The 20,734-nt window shown below is 47.6% G+C and overlaps 1 protein-coding gene across 9 annotated transcripts in view; it reads left to right on the top strand.

Moving 5' to 3' along the window:
• Positions 1 to 20,734, top strand: part of CDH12 (cadherin 12) — an 873,293-nt gene that overhangs the window by 804,251 nt on the left and 48,308 nt on the right. For all 9 annotated transcript variants that reach the window (XM_077353396.1, XM_077353395.1, XM_077353393.1 and 6 more), the window contains one exon: positions 13,109 to 13,296. In XM_077353396.1, the coding sequence (XP_077209511.1) occupies positions 13,109 to 13,296 (188 nt within the window). The remainder of the gene's footprint in view (positions 1 to 13,108; positions 13,297 to 20,734) is intronic.

Here is a 20,734-nt window from a genome sequence, read left to right as displayed (position 1 = left end):
GCCCTGGGCTACAAGGGAGGATGGCATAAAAAGGTAACAAAATTAATTAAATAAATAAATAATGCAGAATTAACAGCAGATTTCGTCTGAGTTGTAGACTAGGGGGTAAGAAGAGTTCAAGGGAAAGAATTGTGTATTTACTTACTTCATTATTATCCTGCCTTTCTCGCCAGTGGAAACTCAACATTGCTTACATCTTTCCCCATTTTATTCTCACAACGACCCAGTGAGATGGTTAGGTTGAAAGTGAAGGGCTGGCCCAAGATCACCAAGCAAGCTGCCATGGCAGGGTAGGGATTCGCACGTGAGTCTACCGGATCCTAGTTTGACACTGTAACCCTTACACCAGACTGGCTACCAAATATTCACTCAGCAGTGAAAGATTTACAATCCTCTTGGGATTCTCTGTTCCCTCAATAATTTGTTGTCATCTGCTACTTTATTGCTTCAAAATTCTATCCGTTAATGCTAAGTTTCCTCAGTAACCTTTGGTGAACGGGAGATTTGTCCTTCCTGCTCACTACTTTCAGAATTCTCTGAGCTTCTAGCGGTCATGTGGCTTAAAATATACCATTCTTTCCTACAGTATTTCTGTTGGCTTGGCGTTGGCCGGCTGATGGCTCAGAATGTGGATGTTTGCTCAGGTGTTACAGATTAGCAGATCAGATCTTCAGGAAGGGGAGGGGGGGCTTCACACTTGCATTTGTTCAGTTTTTCACACTTGAAGAAATTACACTCGTTTTGAAATGCACTGATTTCTAAAAATGGCAAGGGTAAAATTTAAAATGGATTAAAATATCACAAAACAGCCAAAATCGATTTTTGGGCAAGGGAATCAGAGGACTTAAGGAGGGAAGAATTTGGCTTTCTTGAATATTAAGAGGTAGCAAAAGAACTCACAACTGCCCATCCTGGGCATCCTTAGAGCAAACATGATGGTCAATTAAAAATGCAGAAGCAAGAAGTATTTGGGTCTTTTGCTACCTCATTCCCATTTTCCTTGCTGGTGTGTTCTGCTGGCTTTTCTCTTTTCTTTTCCCCAGGCATTTTGCTCCCTCTACTGGTTATTTGGCATTACATCGCTCTATGTCCAGTATATTGACCTGCAGATTTGAAGTGAAGGTTTTTATGCTGGACATGAAAGCGAGGCAATACTGATTTAAGCAAGACATCAGTGGAACTGGAAGGAAACTCTGAAGGAACAGGAACAGACAAACAAACAAGGAAAATGAGAATGTGGAAGAGCCTGAGTTCATTGTTTTTGAAGGATCAAAGCAGGGGTAGTCAAACTGCGGCCCTCCAGATGTCCATGGACTACAATTCCCAGGAGCCCCTGCCAGCGAATGCTGGCAGGGGCTCCTGGGAATTGTAGTCCATGGACATCTGGAGGGCCGCAGTTTGACTACCCCTGGATCAAAGCGTTTTTCTGTTCCTATCACTTACTTCTGAGGACGAGGTCAGCCCCTCCTTTGTACTATGTCTTTGAAACGAGTCCTGCGTCCCTGTCCTGCCTAACAGGGCTTTCTTCTTTCCCCCCAATACAGTGGCCCTCCCTGAGGATCGCAGTTTTTGAAATGTCAAGGGCAAACAAAATTGGTTGGCTTCACTGCAGTTGGATGTTTCTGACAAATATTATCTTGACTATTTCACTGGAAAAGAGGTGGCTGAAAATCAGTTTAGGGTCTTTTCATTGTGATTCCTCTGTGCTTATCACTTCACTGCTGACCTGAATGTGTTTCATACTTTTTTTTCTTTTGGTCCACTTGTTATTTGATTCTCTTCCCTCTATCAGCGGGAACACACCACACTGAACACGTTTTACTGCCTTTGTGAGAGGACAGATTTTGAGGGTGAGTGGGTAGCCTTTGAAAGAACGGTGTTTTTGTCTGGGTCTGTTTCACTAAGACTCTGACTCCCAGAGCTAGGAGGCAACATTGGGGGAAGACCTTGGCCTTGCTGCCCTGTTGTTGGCCATCAGAGGAACTAGTTGGACAGGATGCTGGATTAGATGGACCCTCCCTGGTCTGATCCAGCAGGGCTCTTCTGGTGTTCTGCTGAAAGTGTGAATCTATGCTTGGACCAAACTTGTTTCCCTTGTCTCTTAATCAGACCATTGGGCTTTTCTACGTTTTCATTTTACTTGCTTTATTGATGTTTTTGTTGTTTATTTTCCATATGTGTTTTTCTCCCTCTAGTAATCAATTCAATATTAAATATTTTTATGTCCATCCTAGAAACCTGGAGTTTAAATCTATAGAGAGACATGCCAAACCTAAAGTGATGTAATATTGAATTGGTCACTAGAGGGTGTAAAACATGTGTGGGAAAGGGGGGGGGGGGAATCCCAAAGCAATAGGGACACCTAAGTGAGGAAAATGAGAATTAAGAAAAGCCTGTTGCAAAGATCTGTTACAGCCATTTATATCAGTACAGCCAAATATCACCTCGATACTTGGAAAAAAACACTTAATCCCAACATTCTGGAGAACAGAAATCTATACTGAGTTCTGTCCTTTACTGCGGACGTTCATCTGCAGATCACCCAGGTTAGAGAACGGTGATTTCATCCCTCCACTGAAAAGGGCCCACTCGACCACTAAAGCTCACGTGGAGCAAATGAATCTGGGACTTCTTTTTCACATCGTCAGTGTACCAATTTTGGTCCCACAAAGGGACTTCTAAGTGGGCATCAGCAACTAGTCAGTGAGAAAGCAGAAAGAACGGACAGAAGACGTTTGACCAATAGGGATAGATGCATAAAGGTGTATTTGTTCATTTGTCCTTGTCTCTGCCCTGGCACCATTTTTAGACAAAGCAAATGGCCGTGTGAATTTAACATTTTTTTCCACTTAGTTTGTGGAGAGACATACATTGTTTGTTTTTTGTTATTCCCCCTGAACTGCCAGCTGCCAAGGTAAGAACCATTAAGATGTTCCATATGCTACGAAGATACTGTTCCTGAAGGGGGATGGCAGCCTAATTACACAGTACATCCTCCAAAATTTGAGTTTGGCAGGAGCGGAAGAATCCATCAGAGTTTCAGATTAATCCAAATGACCCCGAGCTTTGATTGCTGCTAAATTTGGGGGAAATGACAAAATGCCAAGTTCTTGCAAGGGAGGAGAGGAAAAACATTGCCACTCAGAGAATCTGAGAAAAGGAAGAGGCAACCTTGATGACAGTCCCTTGACACCAAGCCAGCCGTGTTCTTTAACACGAGGCAAAAGCACCTTGAGCCGCTTAAACTGCCTAATTTTCTAAGACGACCGCTGTGCCAAGCAGCAATCCCAACCTGCAAACCTGGCTTCTCAAGAGCAGTATAACCCTATCCAGGAGAGACCGCGAGTCCCCAGACTGTCTCTTCCCATTGCCATAAGGACTGTTTCCTCCTGAGTACAAACTTGAGTTGTGCGCTTTGGCTGCCGAAGCAGCCGTCCCAGCCTGAAGCAGCCAGCGCCATGGCTGGAAAGGCCGCTTCGGCAGCCAAAGCGTACAACCCTAGTACAATCTATGTCCATCTGGTTGCCACCTTCTAGTTCTCCTGCTCAAGTTGGCTCAGTTGGCATCTACCGAAGCCCATCCACTCAGCAGATAAATATACAGAGTAGAAACCAATCACAAGGTGTTAGACGTAAGGTGTAGATGGAACTCTCTGTCTAGGGCAGCCTACCTCAACTTTTTTACCGTTGAGAAACCCCTAAAGCTTTCTTCAAGCTTTGAGAAGCCCCAGAAGTGGTATGATCATGCAGAATGTGGCTGGGGAGCAGAGCTGTGGACATGTCCCCCCAGGGCCCCTCCCCCTCCCGTCCCCCCCAGGCCCATCACTGGCCATTTGGAGGCACCAACATGACTGTATATGGCCATAACACCCAATTAATGTTTAACACATTTTTTAAAATATATATATTAAAATTAATTAACTCCCACCCATTCAGGAAGCCCTTCCAGGGCCATCAAGAAACCCCAGGGCTTCACAAAACCCTGGTCAAGAAAGCCTGGACTAGGGTAGGGATAACAGCCAGAGAGCTTCTGGAGTTCTGGTCCCTCTGGTGGACCTCCTGATGGCACCTGAGTTTTGGCCACTGTGTGACACAGAGTGTTGGACTGGATGGGCCATTGGCCTGATCCAACATGGCTTCTCTTATATCCTTAATGATTCCTTCTATTTGGCTTTCTAATGAGGGGATGAGGGGAAGGAAATGTTTTTAGAAATTTTGGGAGATTCTATAAACTAGGTTAATTCCAAAGAGTGTTAATGGGGTTTCAGCTGCTGGGGTTTTCCTGAGCAAGAGGGGCAAATTAGGTTATATTATATTTTCAAGTGGATAGCCATGCTTATATCATTTTTGGAAGCCACATTGAGCCACAAGGGAAAGTATGGGGGGGGGGAATAGAAATATTCTAAATAAATGATTGCAGTTAGCAGAGAAATAATGCTAACATTACATACATGTAGGAAGAAAAAGGAACACAAAGTGGAACATAAAGTGGCACCGAAGTAAGGACTTGGGGCTCCGTTTGCACAGCTGAGATGGAAGAGAGGGCGTTCGAGTGGAAACAGTGAAGTTGTGAAATTTGTTAGCTTTGAACTTCAGTGCAGCCCACCAGCGATAGACAATGACCCATCAGTGGCTTGTCAACCAACCTTGCTTGGGAGCTCCAGAAACCAAGGAATTGTCCAGCTTCAGGCCCCAAACTGGGGGCCCCCTCCTGTACCAGAAGGGATTACATTAGTAACCCTAATTTGTGTTCCATTCACCTCTTTAAAAAAAGGTTTTGTGATCAAATTAATTTGTTGAATTGCAAGTCTAGAATATTTGAGGCTATTCTCCTTGACAATATTACTCATAAAACATTCCTTTTTTCAGTGTTTTTTTAAACATGTAGTTCAGCATGTTACTGAGGAAAAAAGAAAGGGATATATGTATTAATGTAGGGGGGACAGAAAAATATAAGCACGTTTTAATTATCTAGTCAGTTCACTGGGCCAAAGGAAGGCCGGGGAATATGGCAAACTGGCTAACTCTGCCTGACGATTCTTTGTTATACTGAAGAGGGAGAGAGAGACGGGAATGTTATCACCACAGTGGTTTGCTTCAGCTGTCTATGAAATAATGTACCCACCACTGTACAAAACTGAACCATCTGAGGAAGCTGGGCTACAACACTAATAAAAGGAAGAGGACCTTTGTTGTAACCCTGAAACGCTGCAGAAATGCAACCTGTGTAGCATTCTGAACATGGCCGAGAGGCAGCAAGAATAACAATAATGTGTGTAAGATTCCCCCGGATGCCTGGAATTGTGGGCCCTCCGGAGGTCTATGGCTACATCTTTGGCTAGAACTGCAAGCTTGAGTTGGTTGAGTCGTCCAAAGCTTTTGTTGATTAGCTTGTGGGGCCACTTTACACCCAGCGTTCCTGTCAGTTAAGGAACCATCTTTCCTCTGATGTCCTATTGATTTAGATGCCATGTGTGTATTCCTGCATTGAGCTGTATTCTGCTTGATTGGTTGTTTATATGTTCCCATGAGGATCATCTGATCAGAAGGTAGAGATCACGTTTGCAGGTTACGGCTGCTGTGAACTTTCCCTCTGAAATGTCCCAGCGGCACTGCTGACTTCATTGAAAACTCTAGGGCTGGACTAGATGACCCTGGCGGTGCATTCCAAGTCTATGATTCGATGAGTCTGTGAGCATTTGCTAGGCTTGGCACACTACGAATCCCAGTCACAACAGGACACTGAAGCCGAGAGAAATGAAATGCACAGGAAACCACCACCCCCCCCCCTTTTTTTTTTTCCTTTTTGTCCTAAGGGCCTCTTTTCAAGTGCAGGGGAAAAAATTAACTTCCTTAAAACAGATTGACTTTTCGTTTTGATGAAATATCAAAATTATAACTCTACTGACACAATTAACCAAAATGTTAAGGGCATTCTTCTTCAGTAGTGTTATAGTACCTTGTAGCAGTGGGAGCCATTTTGTCAAAATTATGAACCTGTTAAAAGTTCTTGCTCCAGACAATGGAAAAAGTGGAAGGCAGAAGTAAAAAACACAACTGCAACAGTCATATTCTTAATTTTCAGCATAAAATACTTCAAGGGGTTGGTGTGGGAAGGTCCTTGTGGGGTGTCAGGCCAGCCAAATTTAAACAAAACTATGGTGGACATGTTGAAATGCCATGGTGAAGATCTCTGCTCATAGCTCCAATCTAGGGGTAAGAAACAGAGGGAGAGGTTGCAAAAAATATTTCCCTAGATTTCTGGTTGTAAGAGAGATTTCCACACGAGAGTCCTCCACCTCCTATTCAGGCAAAGGGATGACAGTAAGAAAGAACACCCATGCATCCCGCCCATGCAGGTCTTCTCTTGCAACCCAGCCCCCCCCCCCCCAGGCCTATGGGGCCTTGCAGTGAGGACTTTATATAGACACCCAGCTCTTGCCAACGATTTAGAGAAGTGCTGTCAGGTTGACAAGGTGTCTTGAGTATCTCGAGATCTATGATTAGACTAAGACTAGGTCTTAACAATAATCATCAGAAAACCTTACTAATTTCCAAAATGATAGCTCACCCACTACCTGATTGGCCCTCAGCCAGGAAAGGCCCACCTTGGTAGTTTATTCTCCATCAGGAGGTAGACCTCGGCCAGGAAGGGCTTAATAAGGAGTCAGCTCTCTGTTTCTAACTTTTTACCAGTTTCAGAAGTTTGCTGGGTAGAAGAGGAGCTGGCCTCAGAACATGCCCCATTGCCAGTGCCCTGACCTCCCGGCCTCTCTCAACTCAGAGGACATGGGGGGTGGGGTAGCTGGGACAGCCTCTGCCCTCCGTCTGGAGGTGGGGGGCTGCAGGAGGCGCAGAGATGTCTCCCTGTCGGCTTCTGGAACTGATGGCAGCCAAGAAAAGCTGCCCTGGAAATGTTTACTCATGAGTAAGTCATGTGAAGTTTGCAAATCGAAATCTGGAAAAGGAAAAATGCTTTGGGGTAGCCATCTCAGGCCACTGCAGCAGGGAAAATAATGCTGATGTCGGTGGACTGGTAAGGTGTAGACTTCCCCTTTCCATATGGAGACCACCTTGGTCTTGCTCCAATCTTCCCAAGACCATCACAACAAAGCAAATTTGAGATCAATGGCATGGAAGATGGGAAAACTGTAGTGGGGGCACAGAAGCACCGTGAGGCCACGAGAGGGCGACACTGTTTCCTAGTATCAACTTCCCAGTAGAAGAAGAGTTAGGTTTTATACCCTGCTTTTTATTCCCCAAAGGAGTTTCACAGTGGCTTATAATCACCTTCACTTCCTCTCCCCACAACAGACAGCCTGTGAGGTAGGTGAGGCTGAGAGAGCTCTGAGAGAAACTGCTCTGTGAGAATAGCTTCTAGCAGGACTGTGACTGGCCCAAGGTCACCCAGCATGTGGAGGATCAGGAAAACAAATCCAGCTCCCCACATTAGAAGCTGCTGCTCTTAACCACTCCCCGAAGCTGTACCAATTGCCATTGCCCTAAAGAGCTGTAGCCAGAGCACAGGCAACAGGATGGTATAAGTCTTTTTTTGACTTGCTCATTGACTGTTATGGGATTCTATTCTTTTCCCTTCCTCTCTCTGTAGGTGTGGGTGGGTGTAGAGGGCAGTGCCACACAGCCCCTCTCCCCATCCCAAGTAGCCCTTTCCTCCAGGGGAACTGATCTCTGCAGTCAGGAGAGAAGCTTTCATTCTGGGGAGTCTCCAGGTCTCTGTGGAGGCTGGCAACCCTTAACAGTGGCAGGGATGCCAGCCTCCAGCTTGGACCTGGAGATCCCACTTCTAGGGATTTCTCAATGGTAATTAAAGTTGAGAAAAGCTGACATAGAGGGAGTAATTAAGAAACCCTCTATGTTCTTTGCCAGCCAATGTTTTTATGCTTAATTGTAACATACAACTATTTTTTATTTTCTTTGATATTGAACTGAACTGTGGAACGTACAGACGGAAATGTTTTACTTCTTCAAGCAAATTTTGCAATCAATGAAATATTTTCATTGAAGGAAGAAAGTGACAAGTTTATGTAATATTTGATGTTTATTGTTATTAGCAATTTCTGCCACCCAGCATTTCTTTGTTTCCCACCTGGAGCCTGGCATCCCTGCACCTCCATGGGATCAAAAGCTAGAGAGTCCCCCATCCCAAACAATGACTCCAGGGGTCTGATCTTTGTGCCTGGAAATGACCTGTAGTTCCAGCAGATCCCCAAGTCCCAACTGGAGATTGGCATCCCATAACCTCTCTGGGGCACAGTGAGGAGAATTCCTCCCTCCCAAGCAGGCCTTTCATCTCCCAGAGCCTGGAGGTGAGTTGTCATTGCAGAGTCCCCCCTCCCAAACAGCCATTTTCCCCAAGGGAGCTGACCTCTATAGTTTGCAGACAACTTCGTTCCGGGAGATTTCCAGCCCACACTTGGAGGTTAGGAATGTTCCTTGAGGTTTGGAGGTGGGGCCTCAAGAGTCTGTGGGGGCAGGAAAAGGAGTAAAGACTACCCGCCAGCACCATGGGACCCAGCTTGGCCTGCCTGCCTGCCTGCCTGCCTGCCTGCCTGCCTGCCTGCCTGCCTTCCTTCCTTCCTGCCTTCCTTCCTTCCTTCCTTCCTGCCTTCCTTCCTTCCTTCCTGCCTGCCTGCCTTCCTTCCTTCCTTCCTGCCTGCCTGCCTTCCTTCCTTCCTTCCTTCCTTCCTTCCTTACTTCCTTCCTTCCTTCCTTCCTTCCTTCCTTCTCCAACCTATGATTTATGCTTTTGTCAAATTGCCGTCCCCCAGGAAGGCCACCGTGCAGGTGTGCATCCTAGTGCCCCTTGTTACCCTGAGTACAACAGACTTTGCCTCTAGTGAGGCATAAGAGCACCAGAATGTCAGGGGGTAAGAATGAACAGCCAAACAAAAATGGTGGTAATGCTGCAACATTATCTTCTGCAATGATACTGGTGGTGGGAAGTTCCATCTAATCACGCCAATTCATGGCGACCCTGCCGGATGAGGGTGTCCAACATAAGGCCCATCCAGGGCTCTTATCCAGCCTGCAAGCAACTGGAGGCTGCTCAGGGAGGCGAGCAGGTGGGGCCACTCCAATTGTCACTTTAGCACAGTGATTCCCAAAGTGGGCGCTACCGCCCCCTGGTGGGTGCTGCAGTGATCCAGGGGATGGGCCACAGGTGCATTTGGGGGCGATGAATAACTATAAGGGGGCGGTGAAAGCATAAAAGAAAGAAGAGAAGATTCAGAAAAATTGATTTATGTATTCTGCTCATAACGCTTAATTTTTCTTTGAACAACGTACCGGACGTTAGCTCGGTTTCAGCATACTCCCTCACTTGCATTGAGATATGTGCAATTGCGCACTGCTATTGTTCATGCGGTGCCACAGAATTGCCGTTCCAAAACACGGGATTACTACGAGCATTGCTGCGGGCAACTGCCACTCGTGCGATTGGTCAGTCGCAAGGCCAAAGTCTGGAACGGCAGCAGCAGTAGTACCAGCAGATTTTGGTGCACGCGATGAATCAGGAGATTTCCCGTAATTATTAGGGTAAAATTACAGCGTAATATAACTGTAAGTTAGATTGTTGTGATATTGTACAAGTTAAAGTTAACTAACAAATAGTGCGACTATAATTGGTGAGTATTATTTATTTATGTTGTAATAATTATATGCGCTTTACAAACCTTTTCTCTCCGAAGAACGAGACAGCATCGTCCGCACTTTCGATTCTCTCCGCCGAAGAGCGAGACTGTCTCGCTCTGAATTTTTGAATCTTTTTTTTCAAACTCGTAAACATACCAATAAATATAAAACGTCATCCTTTATATGTATTATGTTTTTAGTCTAAAACCAAAATTTCTGACTTATTTATCGGAAATTTATTTATTTAAAACCATTTTCTGATCCCTACTTAAGACTTTTTACTAGGCCTGAAAACTATCGATTCTCCGGTAAAGTATTTGTAGAGAAGCGGACCGGTTCTCCGGTCCCCACCAGCTGCAGCTATAAATAGGTCCGTCGTCTACTTGGAATAGGTCCGTTATTTGTAGGGAATAACGTATTTGAGAATCGCTGGTCGCCGTCTCTAGCTAGTGGCGATGGCGTGACGCCGACGCCATTCTGCGCGGCTACTCGGTAATCGGACACCAAGCGGCACGCGCCGGTATTAATTGCTATTAAAATTAAAAGGAATTAATTTCCAGGGGGTGCTGAGTAATGTTTTTTCTGGAAAGGGGGCGGTAGGCCAGATAAGTTTGGGAACCACTGCTTTAGCACTTCAGTGGAATAGCCTGGTCCGCAGCGGTCAAGCAGAACCCCGTAGCTTCAGTGGCAGCCTCAGTGGTCAGTTGGGAGCCACCACAGCCACTTTTAGGCCAGCTCAGGGTGTCAAGGTGACTGGCCTCCCCCTCCCCATGGAACACTTGGTGGCCTTGGGCGGCTGCCCCCTCATGGGGGAACAGTGCCAGTGACCTCTGGCTATACTGGTCAGTGGCCTTCTGCACCTAGTGCCCGCTCCCCCATCAGACAGTCTGGTGACCTTCAGCCTTGAGTGGCCTCTGCCACATATGGGCTTCCCAGCTTGCCAACGATCGTGGCTTGGACCCTCAGCATCACCACCATGGATCATCTGGCAACCTTGGCTGCTGCATCAGTGTCTCGGCTTACTGGGCTTTGCTGTGCCTGGGCCCCACCATCCCTGTGGCCTTGTGGCTGAGCTTCTGCAGCCAGGGGGGTTAGTTCAACGTCTTTCCAGTCACCTTTGTTGGTGGCTCAGGGTCAGGGGAAGCTCACAATACTCAGCCGCTTTGTATTTCTACCCTGGGGCCTGGCTTACAGCATTGTTGGTGGTAGCAGGCTGAGCAGGTTGGTGCCCTCCAGGCTGCACAGGGAAATCTGTCCAGCACTGCACCAGTGGGTCTCTAGTCACCATGCAGGTTTTCCCCTGTATGGGGCCTTGCAGTGAAGACCCTTGGACTTGGAACTGCTGCCCTTTATAAGGTTTGGATCCCTGGGACTTGGCCTTACCCAGCCTGGCACCGCAAAGCAAGAAAGGAACAGAGGCGGTTTGTCATTGGCTGCCTTGACCTTCCCTGGTGGTCTCTCATCCAAAGACTAAATAAGGCCAATCCTGCTTAGCTTGTGTGGTCTCCTGAGACAGGGCTTGGCTGGCCCATCCCCGTCAGGGGTCTAAGATATGATTATATACTCTTTACAAGAATTTGGAGGCCAGTTCTAAGTAGAGTTGCAACTTTGCTTAGCCTTATCTTGCTAATCTGTCTTGGGCATTATTATGGTAAGTAGCTTCAATTGCAAGATATTGGTCATAAATTCCAGCTGCCCCTTAGACACTCATGTGCAATGCAGCGTTAATCGGTTCGTGAACATAGAACTGGGGGAGGGGGGAATGTCCCCATATTACTCTAAAAACTGTCTTCTGAAAACAGTGATATGAAATGCGATTTAAGTTTTTGATAGTTTGATAGCTTACGGCAGGGGTAGTCAAACTGCGGCCCTCCAGATGTCCATGGACTACAATTCCCAGGAGCCCCCTGCCAGCAAATGCTGGCAGGGGGCTCCTGGGAATTGTAGTCCATGAACATCTGGAGGGCCGCAGTTTGACTACCCCTGGCTTACGGTATCAATCGCATTTCAATTAAAACCTGGTGTTGAACGTGTGGCCAATCGAAATAAGTGGGTGACTTGAAAGACTCTCTAATATCTGACTGCCTTTGGCAGGAGGGTTTTGTTAACTTGCCAAGTTCGTTCCTTTTTGTTTTCAGCGGCCGTCACTGTGATGCCTTTTGAAATCAACATTGTTTGTTGTTTCTGTTTCATTTATGTCATTTAAATATGTAAAAATAGGTACATTTCATGGGGGTAATTCAACACAAGACAACAGAAAATAGTACAAAATAATGACAAATGTATTTGAATCACACAAAAAAGAAGGGAAATCATACTAGATGTTTTCAGGTCAAAGCTGCCGGGATAATAAAACCAGAGTCCAGGAGCACCTTTGAGACCAACAAAGACCAACCAAGCACTTGAAAGCTCCTGCCCTGAATCACTCTTGGTTGGTCTTAAAGGTGCTCCTGGAGTCTGACTTTGTTGTGCTCCTTCAGACCAACATTTGAATCTTCAGGGATAAGCAATTTGATGGGCTCCGTGACTGATGGATGCCATGGTATTGGCTGCCTAACAGCAGATGTGTGTGTGAAGGGTTGTTCGGCCACAGCCAACTTCTGGAGGTCCCAGCAAGGGGCCTTCAAGGCAAGGGCTATTACTTTCCTCTGCAGTTCCTTCCCTGGTGGGCACCCTGCTTAGCTTCTGACAAGATTGGTCTATCCCAGGCTTCCTTCTCCCACCCGAACAATAGATAGTGCCTGGCATTTGACACTTAACATCCACCCAGATCAACAGTTCTGTGATCTAAAGCAGGGGTGTCAACCTGTGGTCCTCCAGATGTTCATGGACTACAATTCCCATGAGCCCCTGCCAGCTAACGCTGGCAAGGGCTCATGGGAATTGTAGTCCATGGACATTTGTAGGACCACAGGTTGACTACCCCTGATCTAAAGCATTCACATTTGGGGTAAAACTTTGCATTGAAAATTTGAATAGCAAACCTAGAATTACTAGACGTTCATTTCATCTCTCATACAAAGGGCGAAATTGTATTGTAATGATGGTTTATGCACTGGGAATTTCACTGCCCCAGCTCCCGTACAGGGGTGGATGAGGCGCACTGGGCCAAATGCTCCCCCATGTGGGTGCAGAAAGAGGTGGGGCGACCTGCCATGACTAAAACTCCAGCCTGCAGCCCGGCATGAAACCTCCAGTGCGTAAATGGTCGCTGAGAAGGAATTTATATGATTGGATCCATGGGTTCTGCTAATGTGTCTCCCCTTAACACAAGAATTAGAAACTCTTCCTTCCTTCTATTAGGGGAGGACACAACCATTATCAGAAACAGAGGCACAGACTCCAATACGGGGCTCTTTAATAGATTGATTATAATAACGTAGGCCACCTATTCTCCCTACTACTTCCCATAATCTGTTTAGATATCATCTGAATTATTGTTTCTCGATTCGTCATAGGTATCTTCCATTTGAAAGTGCCTGAGTCCTCCCTTGTTGGTTCAGCGATTGGAAGAATCAGAGCAGTGGACCCCGACTCTGGGAAAAACGCAGAGATTGAGTATACGATTGTCCCAGGAGATGGAGGGAACCTATTTGACATCAGCACAGATGAGCTCACACAAGAAGGGGTCATCAAGTTGAAAAAGGTACTTGGCAGACATATAAGATAAATCCGTAGAGGACTTCAGAAACCGATGCTCTTTCACACCGGAAATAAGCGGTAGGTTTCAAGCTGAAGTCCATGCACTTCACTTGCTCAGAAGCGACGCCACAAACATAACTCAGGACCTGGACTTCTAAAACTGGCCTACCTGGTGGGAAGAGTTTTTGCCAGAAGTGAAGGAAGGTCTTATATGTGCCAGTGTTTCTTCTGGTTTCATAGCACTTCCCTGCCTGATTATTCTCTTTCTTCTGCATTTCACACTGCTTTTTGGGTGGTTGGCTGTCATTTATTTTCTTTATATGCATTTGTTCTCCAATTAGCAGGTCATAACACGCCTTCAGTATGCTGTTTTTCTGGGGTTTTAATGAGGTTTTTTGCTGCGATCTTTCCTTTTCTTCCAACTTCTTGATAGCAGAATCCTTCCATCCGTTCCCCCCCCACACACACACACACACACCCATGTTCTGCCCCTGGGATGCCTGCCAGCCACTCTGCCAGCTTTGATTAGTGTCTGCCCACTGAGTACCTACCGGCCTCCTCCCCTACTCTTTGGAGTGCTGTCCCAAGTGAGGGCCGAGTGTTGCATTTATTAAATGATTTCCCCCTTTTAAAAGTTGCTGAGAGAGTCTGGCGCAGCTGCGTGTGGGATGATAAACTAGTTTTGCTAAGCAGCAAGCCATCAGCATCACGGGGGCTTCACAAATGAAAATGGTTTAAACGTCAGTCAAAACATGCAGATCTGGAGAAAAGTGGAAAAGGATCTGTGGAGAGCACAGGATCAAGCAGCAGGTGGTAGATGGATTGGATGCGGGGGGGGGGGGAGGTGACGTTTTCAGCTCTTCAAGTCAAACAAACTGAAACCAAGGACAGCTCTCAGAACTCCGATAAGGAAGACTGTAGAGGTGGCAGCCTTTAAGGAGCTGCATGCATTACGTACAGGAGCATTAAGTACTCAGTAGTCTATAGGCAGGGGTAGTCAAACTGCGGCCCTCCAGATGTCCATGGACTACCATTCCCATGAGCCCCTGCCAGCATTCGCTGGCAGGGGCTCATGGGAATGGTAGTCCATGGACATCTGGAGGGCCGCAGTTTGACTACCCCTGGTCCATAGGAAATATGCTAAGAGAACATTTTGAAAGATACAAAAGAATATCAGGGTTTTTTTAAAGAGGAGAGCTTTCGTGTCTGTTCTCTACCGCAGTCCCCTGTTCCTTACTCAGCTACGGCACTCACATGGGTCAAAGCCCAGGGCTGTGGGAGATCAATCTGAATGGCTCTTGGGGGGCTGCGTTGATTTTAAATGGCCGGATCTCTGCCTTGAGCCATCCGGTCTCCTTTGGAAAAAGGGAAGTGCTTCTCCCCTGGGATCGGCTTCCCAGCCGCTTGGTCCGTGATGCTGTTTAACTACTGGCATGCACATTGGCTACATCTATATAGGACACCGTATATATCTAGGATATATATAGATATATCTATCTATATATCCCTGACACAAAATACATGTTACACTGAGCGGTGTGTGTGTGTGTTTGTGTGGTTTGCCAGTGCCTTCCCCAGTCATTACCGTTTATCCCCCCCCAGCAAGCTGGGTACTCATTTCACCGACCTCGGAAGGATGGAAGGCTGAGTCAACCTTGAGCCGGCTGCTGGGATTGAACTCCCAGCCATACACACCCTTCAACTCAGTGCACAATCTCAACCTGTATTTGGTGTCATGGATTGCATGTCAACTCACCCCCTGAGTTTGGGGGTGGGGTAAATGTTTCACCCTGTAAAGATGGCCACCCGAGATTTAAGGTGGCAGACTGAAGTTCCTCCTTCGGGTTTCAATGAAGATGGCCAGTACGAAATTGACCAATCAGGAGAGTACTAACAAGTGCAGTGGACAGACCCCACCCCCGAAAAATGTCTTCCACATTAAAAAAAAAAACAAAAAACGACAATTCTTTTCTTGGAATGGAGAACGTATTCTCCACAAAACTACTGTTAAGAACTAAAGAAAAAAGCCGGCAAGTGATGCATCCACATTAAGCCAAACCAACTCCACTGCACTCAAATTCCAGACTCAGCTGTCTGTGCAGAAAGAGCTGAAGATTTACTGAAAGCAAAACTTATCCAGACCCCCCCCTTCCCCACCACCGCCCCCCCCCCCCCCATTGTTCCTTCTTCGATAGCGGGGAGTAACATTTGGCTCTCTGTTGTTAGGGTGACGTACGCAGAATGAATGCTTTGCTCCATTGGACACAAAAGCAGTTGTGAAAGTCTGCAACTAGTATTGTATGCATTCAACGGTGACCCTGAACTTTAGTGGTGTGCTCTCAAACCTTAAAAAAAAGAAAGATTACTTGTGTGCATGTGCTTTGCTCTCAAGACCAAAAAGCATTCCTGACAGATAAGGAAACTGGGCCTATTCAGACATGATGCACAACTGTGGCTTGATTAAACTAAGTATACTTCAATTGGTCATTAAAACCTGCACCACCATCCTCACTGTGTTTAATTAGAATACCTCAACCCAGAACATGAAGCTAGGATATTAAACATAGTTAACTGCTCTTAATTTTGGCTTCCTTTGCTATAATAGTGTGATATCCTGAATTAGGACTTCCTAACTTGTTTCCAGCTAAGATGCTGTACTCAACCTACCCTGGGTGCCTGGCAACGGGCAGGGTCTGGGGGGGTGGGGGTGAGTTAACCAGGAGCAGGGCGTTTCATGGCCACGTGACTTTCAATGGGACCGAGAAGTGACACAGGCACATCAGGGATGTTGGGGCAATGGTCTGGTTTTGAGGCCAAATTAAGCTTCTACCGCAGAGCTTTAGCCCTACAGCCAGAGCATCTCTCCCAACATGCCTGTGCTATTTCCGGGTCACATTGCAGTCTCATATCCATGTTGCTAAAGCATCAGCCCGGCATCCCTCTTTGGTAAATTCCCCTCCACCAGCCAGTTGGTTGGCTGTGGTGGGGCCCATCAGTGGGGCACCTGTGCCTCCGCCAGGGGGGTCTGGCAGCTCTAACTCTACTTTGGGCCAGTCACAGTTCACTCAGAGCTCTCCCAGGCCCACTTACTTCACAGGGTGTCGAAAGAGGAAGTGTAGACGATTGTCAGCTGCTTTGAGACTCCTTCACGTAGTAAAGGGGGAGGAAAGCTGTTTTCAACACACTGATGTTTTCAAAGTTGCAATGTATGCGATAATTTTGTGCCACGGCCACTACAAATAAGAGGTGGTTGTAGGTGCTATTCTCTGTGCCGGGTAGAATAGCCAGCGCTGCAGCCAAAACCAGTCAGGGCTTGTTAAATACATACATGCAAGTCAGTGTACAATCTTAACATGTGTTTGGTGTCATAGATTGCATGTTAAGATTATACACTGAGTTGCGGGGGGGGGGGGGCGTGATATTTCATTCCGGCAAGATGGCCTCCCAAGATTAAAGGTAGCAGACTGAAGTTTCAAGTTTCAATGATCATGCCCCATACCAAATTGACCAATCAGAAGAGTACTGACAAGTACAGTAGCCAGCCCCCCACCCTGAAAAATGGCTGCCATTATATATGGACATAATTGGGGGGGGGGGGGGTGTGGCAAACCCCCCGGCAGTTTTATGTGGAAGAAATGATGCACTGGACCCTTCTCCTCGTTATGCTCATAAGTTATTGCAACCCAGTGCTTTTGGGGGTGCTTGTGCGTGGAACGCATCTCACGTTTCGTAACACGATTTGTGGCAATTTGACGTTGAGTTTGAAGCCGGACTGCAGCCGCTGTTAAACGTCCCCCGTCTCCTCTGTGCCATCCAGCATTCTCGGCCCCAACATCTTGTGTCTTCTAGCACCACATACTGGATGGCACCGAAATAGCAGCAGACAAAACGAAATGTCATCTCTGGCAGGAAGATGGTTCCCTGATTAGCGTAGCAATCCATATAATTTTATGAGCTCTAAGTAGATGAATATGTATGGATAGTTTTTAAAGTTCAATATTGCATTTCGTGCATTACATCCAGCCTACAAAGCCTGTGACCTGCCTGCACTTGGGCAGCCCACCAGCCTGGATGGATGCTCAGGACAGGCAGGCCCTGAGTTTGCTGCTTGCTGGGAGAAGCAAGAAGTCCTTGGCAGTTCCTGCTGCAGGGGTGCCAGGCTGCCTTTGGCTAGTCGATCACACGCTGAACAGTCCCGTGATACGTTGGCATCACACATTTCAGACTGAGTAAAGCAACATCCAGATAATTACTGTAGCTGTAAAAAAAAACCACACATTGCAGGAAACACACCGGCCGCTGGTTCAACCCAGCAATCCAGTAGCTGGTTTCCTCTATGCAGCCTGCACATGGAAGGGCTGTCCCATTCACCCCCACAGGGGAATCATGGCCTCTCAAAGTGTTACACAGCTAGCTGCAGAAATACTCAGTAAAGGACATAAGGAAACAGCACAGAGGTCACAGTTCCTGTAATGCTTTCCTTGAACACACATGAAGCTGCTTTATACTGCATCAGACCAGTGTCCATCAGGGTGCAGGGGGTTGGACTAGATGACACTGGAGGTCCCTTCTAACTCTATGGTTCTAGGGCAGGGGTAGTCAAACTGCGGCCCTCCAGATGTCCGTGGACTACAATTCCCAGGAGCCCCTGCCAGCAAATGCTGGCAGGGGCTCCTGGGAATTGTATTCCACGGACATCTGGAGGGCCGCAGTTTGACTACCCCTGTTCTAGGGTCTGCTGTGTTCTCTCAACCTGGCAGAGGTTCTCCCAAGAACAGGGAGAAGTCTTTCACATTACCTGCTGCCTGGTCCTTTTAACTGGAGATGCTTGGAACTGACCCTGGAACCTTCTGCCTGGAAAGCAGAGGCTGTTCCACTGAGCCGCAGCCCTTTCCCAATAGGCAGGGTTTCCAACCTCCAGGTGCTGGCTGGAGATCCCTTGCTATTACAACGGATCTCCTGGAGAAAATGGCTGCTTTGGAGCCTGGATGAAGTCCCTCTCCTCTCCTAACCCTGCTTTCCTTAGGCTCCACCTCCAGATGTCCAGCCAGGTATTTCCCAACAATGAGATGGCAGCCCTAGTTGCATTATCCACATCATCATATGGAGACAAGCAGCTGGATGAAGCCAGCCTTTCTCCTCCATCTCTCCTCACCCCTCTCCCTATGAAAGCCCTGCTAGTCTGTTTCATGTGGCTTTCGTAGCCTCCAAAGAGGACTCCCTCCTCCTTTTTTACCTGGGGAAAAGTTCCTCCATCCATGAGAACGTAGATACCCACACTAGGTCTTCCGCAGTGGGGCCCGGACTTATGAGTTTGTGGGTCAGGCTATCGTGATGGCCAGGGATGCCTTTCACTAGGAGGGCCGACTCGATACAAGGTAAAAGGTAAAGGTAAAGGTATCCCCTGTGCAAGCACCGGGTCACGTCTGACCCTTGGGGTGATGCCCTCTAACGCTTTCATGGCAGACTCAATACAGGGTGGTTTGCCAGTGCCTTCCCCAGTCCTTACCGTTTACCCCCCAGCAAGCTCGGAAGGATGGAAGGCTGAGTCAACCTTGAGCCGGCTGCTGGGATTGAACTCCCAGCCTCATGGGCAGACAGCTTCAGACTGCATGTTGCTGCCTTACCACTCTGCGCCACAAGGAGCTCTCCAATACAAGGTAGAAACCTTCAAAGTGGTAGGCATGTTGTGAGAATCAAATGGTTCTAATCCCCCCCCAACCGAACTTAGTTCCAGGCTGTAATGTGACAACACAGGACAAACACTGAGGGTGGGGGAGGGTGAGTACTTTTGCAAGCCACTGTATAGGGGTGTGCGCTTTGGCTTGGTTCAGCTCCCTTAGCAATCACTGAAACACAAAGTGGCACGCAGGAGGCCAGTGCAGCGGTGTGTCCCGGTGGTGCGCGGGCTGGTGGCTGGTGGTTTGCCACCAGCTGGCGCACCACCAGGCCTCCTCTCCACGCTGCAGTGCTGGCCACCTTGGGTTGCGGTGATCGGTGAGGCAGCCGGCCCGAGCCAAAGCGCACACCCCTGCCACTGTATGTCAGAGATGGCCAACTGCACACAGCCAGTGCTTGAGCTTCGATCTTGGCTCGTTTTTCTGTCGTGGGCACTATTTAAGACGCTGCTCTTGACCCCTGAAGAGCCTTGTAGATCACCTGCTCCCTTCTCAGTCCTTTCTCTGCTCCTATCCCTTTTTTCTCTTGCCTTTCCTGCAAGGAGCTCAGAGTGGCTTCTCCACGGCCATTTTACTCTTATCACCCCGTGCATATTTTCAACTTTGCAGATGGGCATCCGTATAGTAACACTTGGTTATCTTGTACATTTGACTTAGTTTGACTCTTTAAAGCAGCTTTTCCAACCTTTTGTCTGTGGAGGAACTCCTGAAATATTTTCCAGGCCTTGAGGACTCCTGGAATTGGTGCCATGCCCCTTCAGAGAAGTGGGAGTGGAAGTAAGATGCCGGCCAATCAATCCATTCCGCATTCTGCATTTTTCCATTGTGGAGAAAGAGACTCGGCCTGTAGAGCAACAGCGGAAGGTGGGGTCTGGTGACGTCTAGTGATGTCAGCGGCCATCTGAGCTCCTAGGAAAGGCCACATAGCACCTGAGGAGCTCTTGCGTAGCCCCAGGGCTCCCTGGACCCCTGGTTGGGAGAGGGTTGCTGGCTCCCTGCTAACAGTGGCTTGGTAAGTCAGAATTTCTCCAGAACTGAACCAGGGGTAGCAGATGGAGGCCCTCCGTTGGCCCCTCCGTCGGGGCTGAAGAATATTGACAATGCAGTGCAGGGAACTGCCTCTCTGTTTCTATTCACGCACTGCTTGATCTGTAGATAAATATAGAAACGGTTTCGCTGTGCATGTTGCTGCAGATCCCGGACACTGCTGTGTGACTCATGTGGCTGTGCAGAGGTTGTGAATGAATGGAGACGTTCCTTCTCAGCACTGCTTCTCGGCACCTGAGCCACGCAATGATTTATTCAGTCATTTCCAGGCGATCCGATCTGCTTGGCTTTAACATTTGATTTAGGAAGGGGGGGGGGATAGAAAGGAAAGGCTCTGCTTGCATATGCTGGAGGCCCTGCCACCACCTGACAGGTTGGAGATCCACAGTCCAGCCTCTAACGGGCAGCTGGGGGCCTCTCTTCACTGGCCCAACTGGGAGGGGGGACAGAGGCAGCAGATGACAGGCTGAAATCCTTGCAGTCTGAACAGCGCTGACCTGGAAACGTCACAACAACACCCCATTGCTATCAGCTCATCCATCCATGTTAGAGACGACTGAGATCTTCAATATTTTTAATATCTCCTACAGACAAGGGGCCCCTTGAATGCCTGTAAACACTCTCACTTGTTTGAGCGAGAGATCCACCCCTGGGACGGAGTGTGCCCAAGAGATCCACTCCTGGGGAATTACCACCCTCACTCCTGTAGAAGGTAAA

Source organism: Paroedura picta, chromosome 9, assembly GCF_049243985.1.
Source record: "Paroedura picta isolate Pp20150507F chromosome 9, Ppicta_v3.0, whole genome shotgun sequence".
In the NCBI taxonomy this organism is placed as follows: domain Eukaryota; kingdom Metazoa; phylum Chordata; class Lepidosauria; order Squamata; family Gekkonidae; genus Paroedura; species Paroedura picta.
This window is presented reverse-complemented; position numbering and strand designations above follow the sequence as displayed.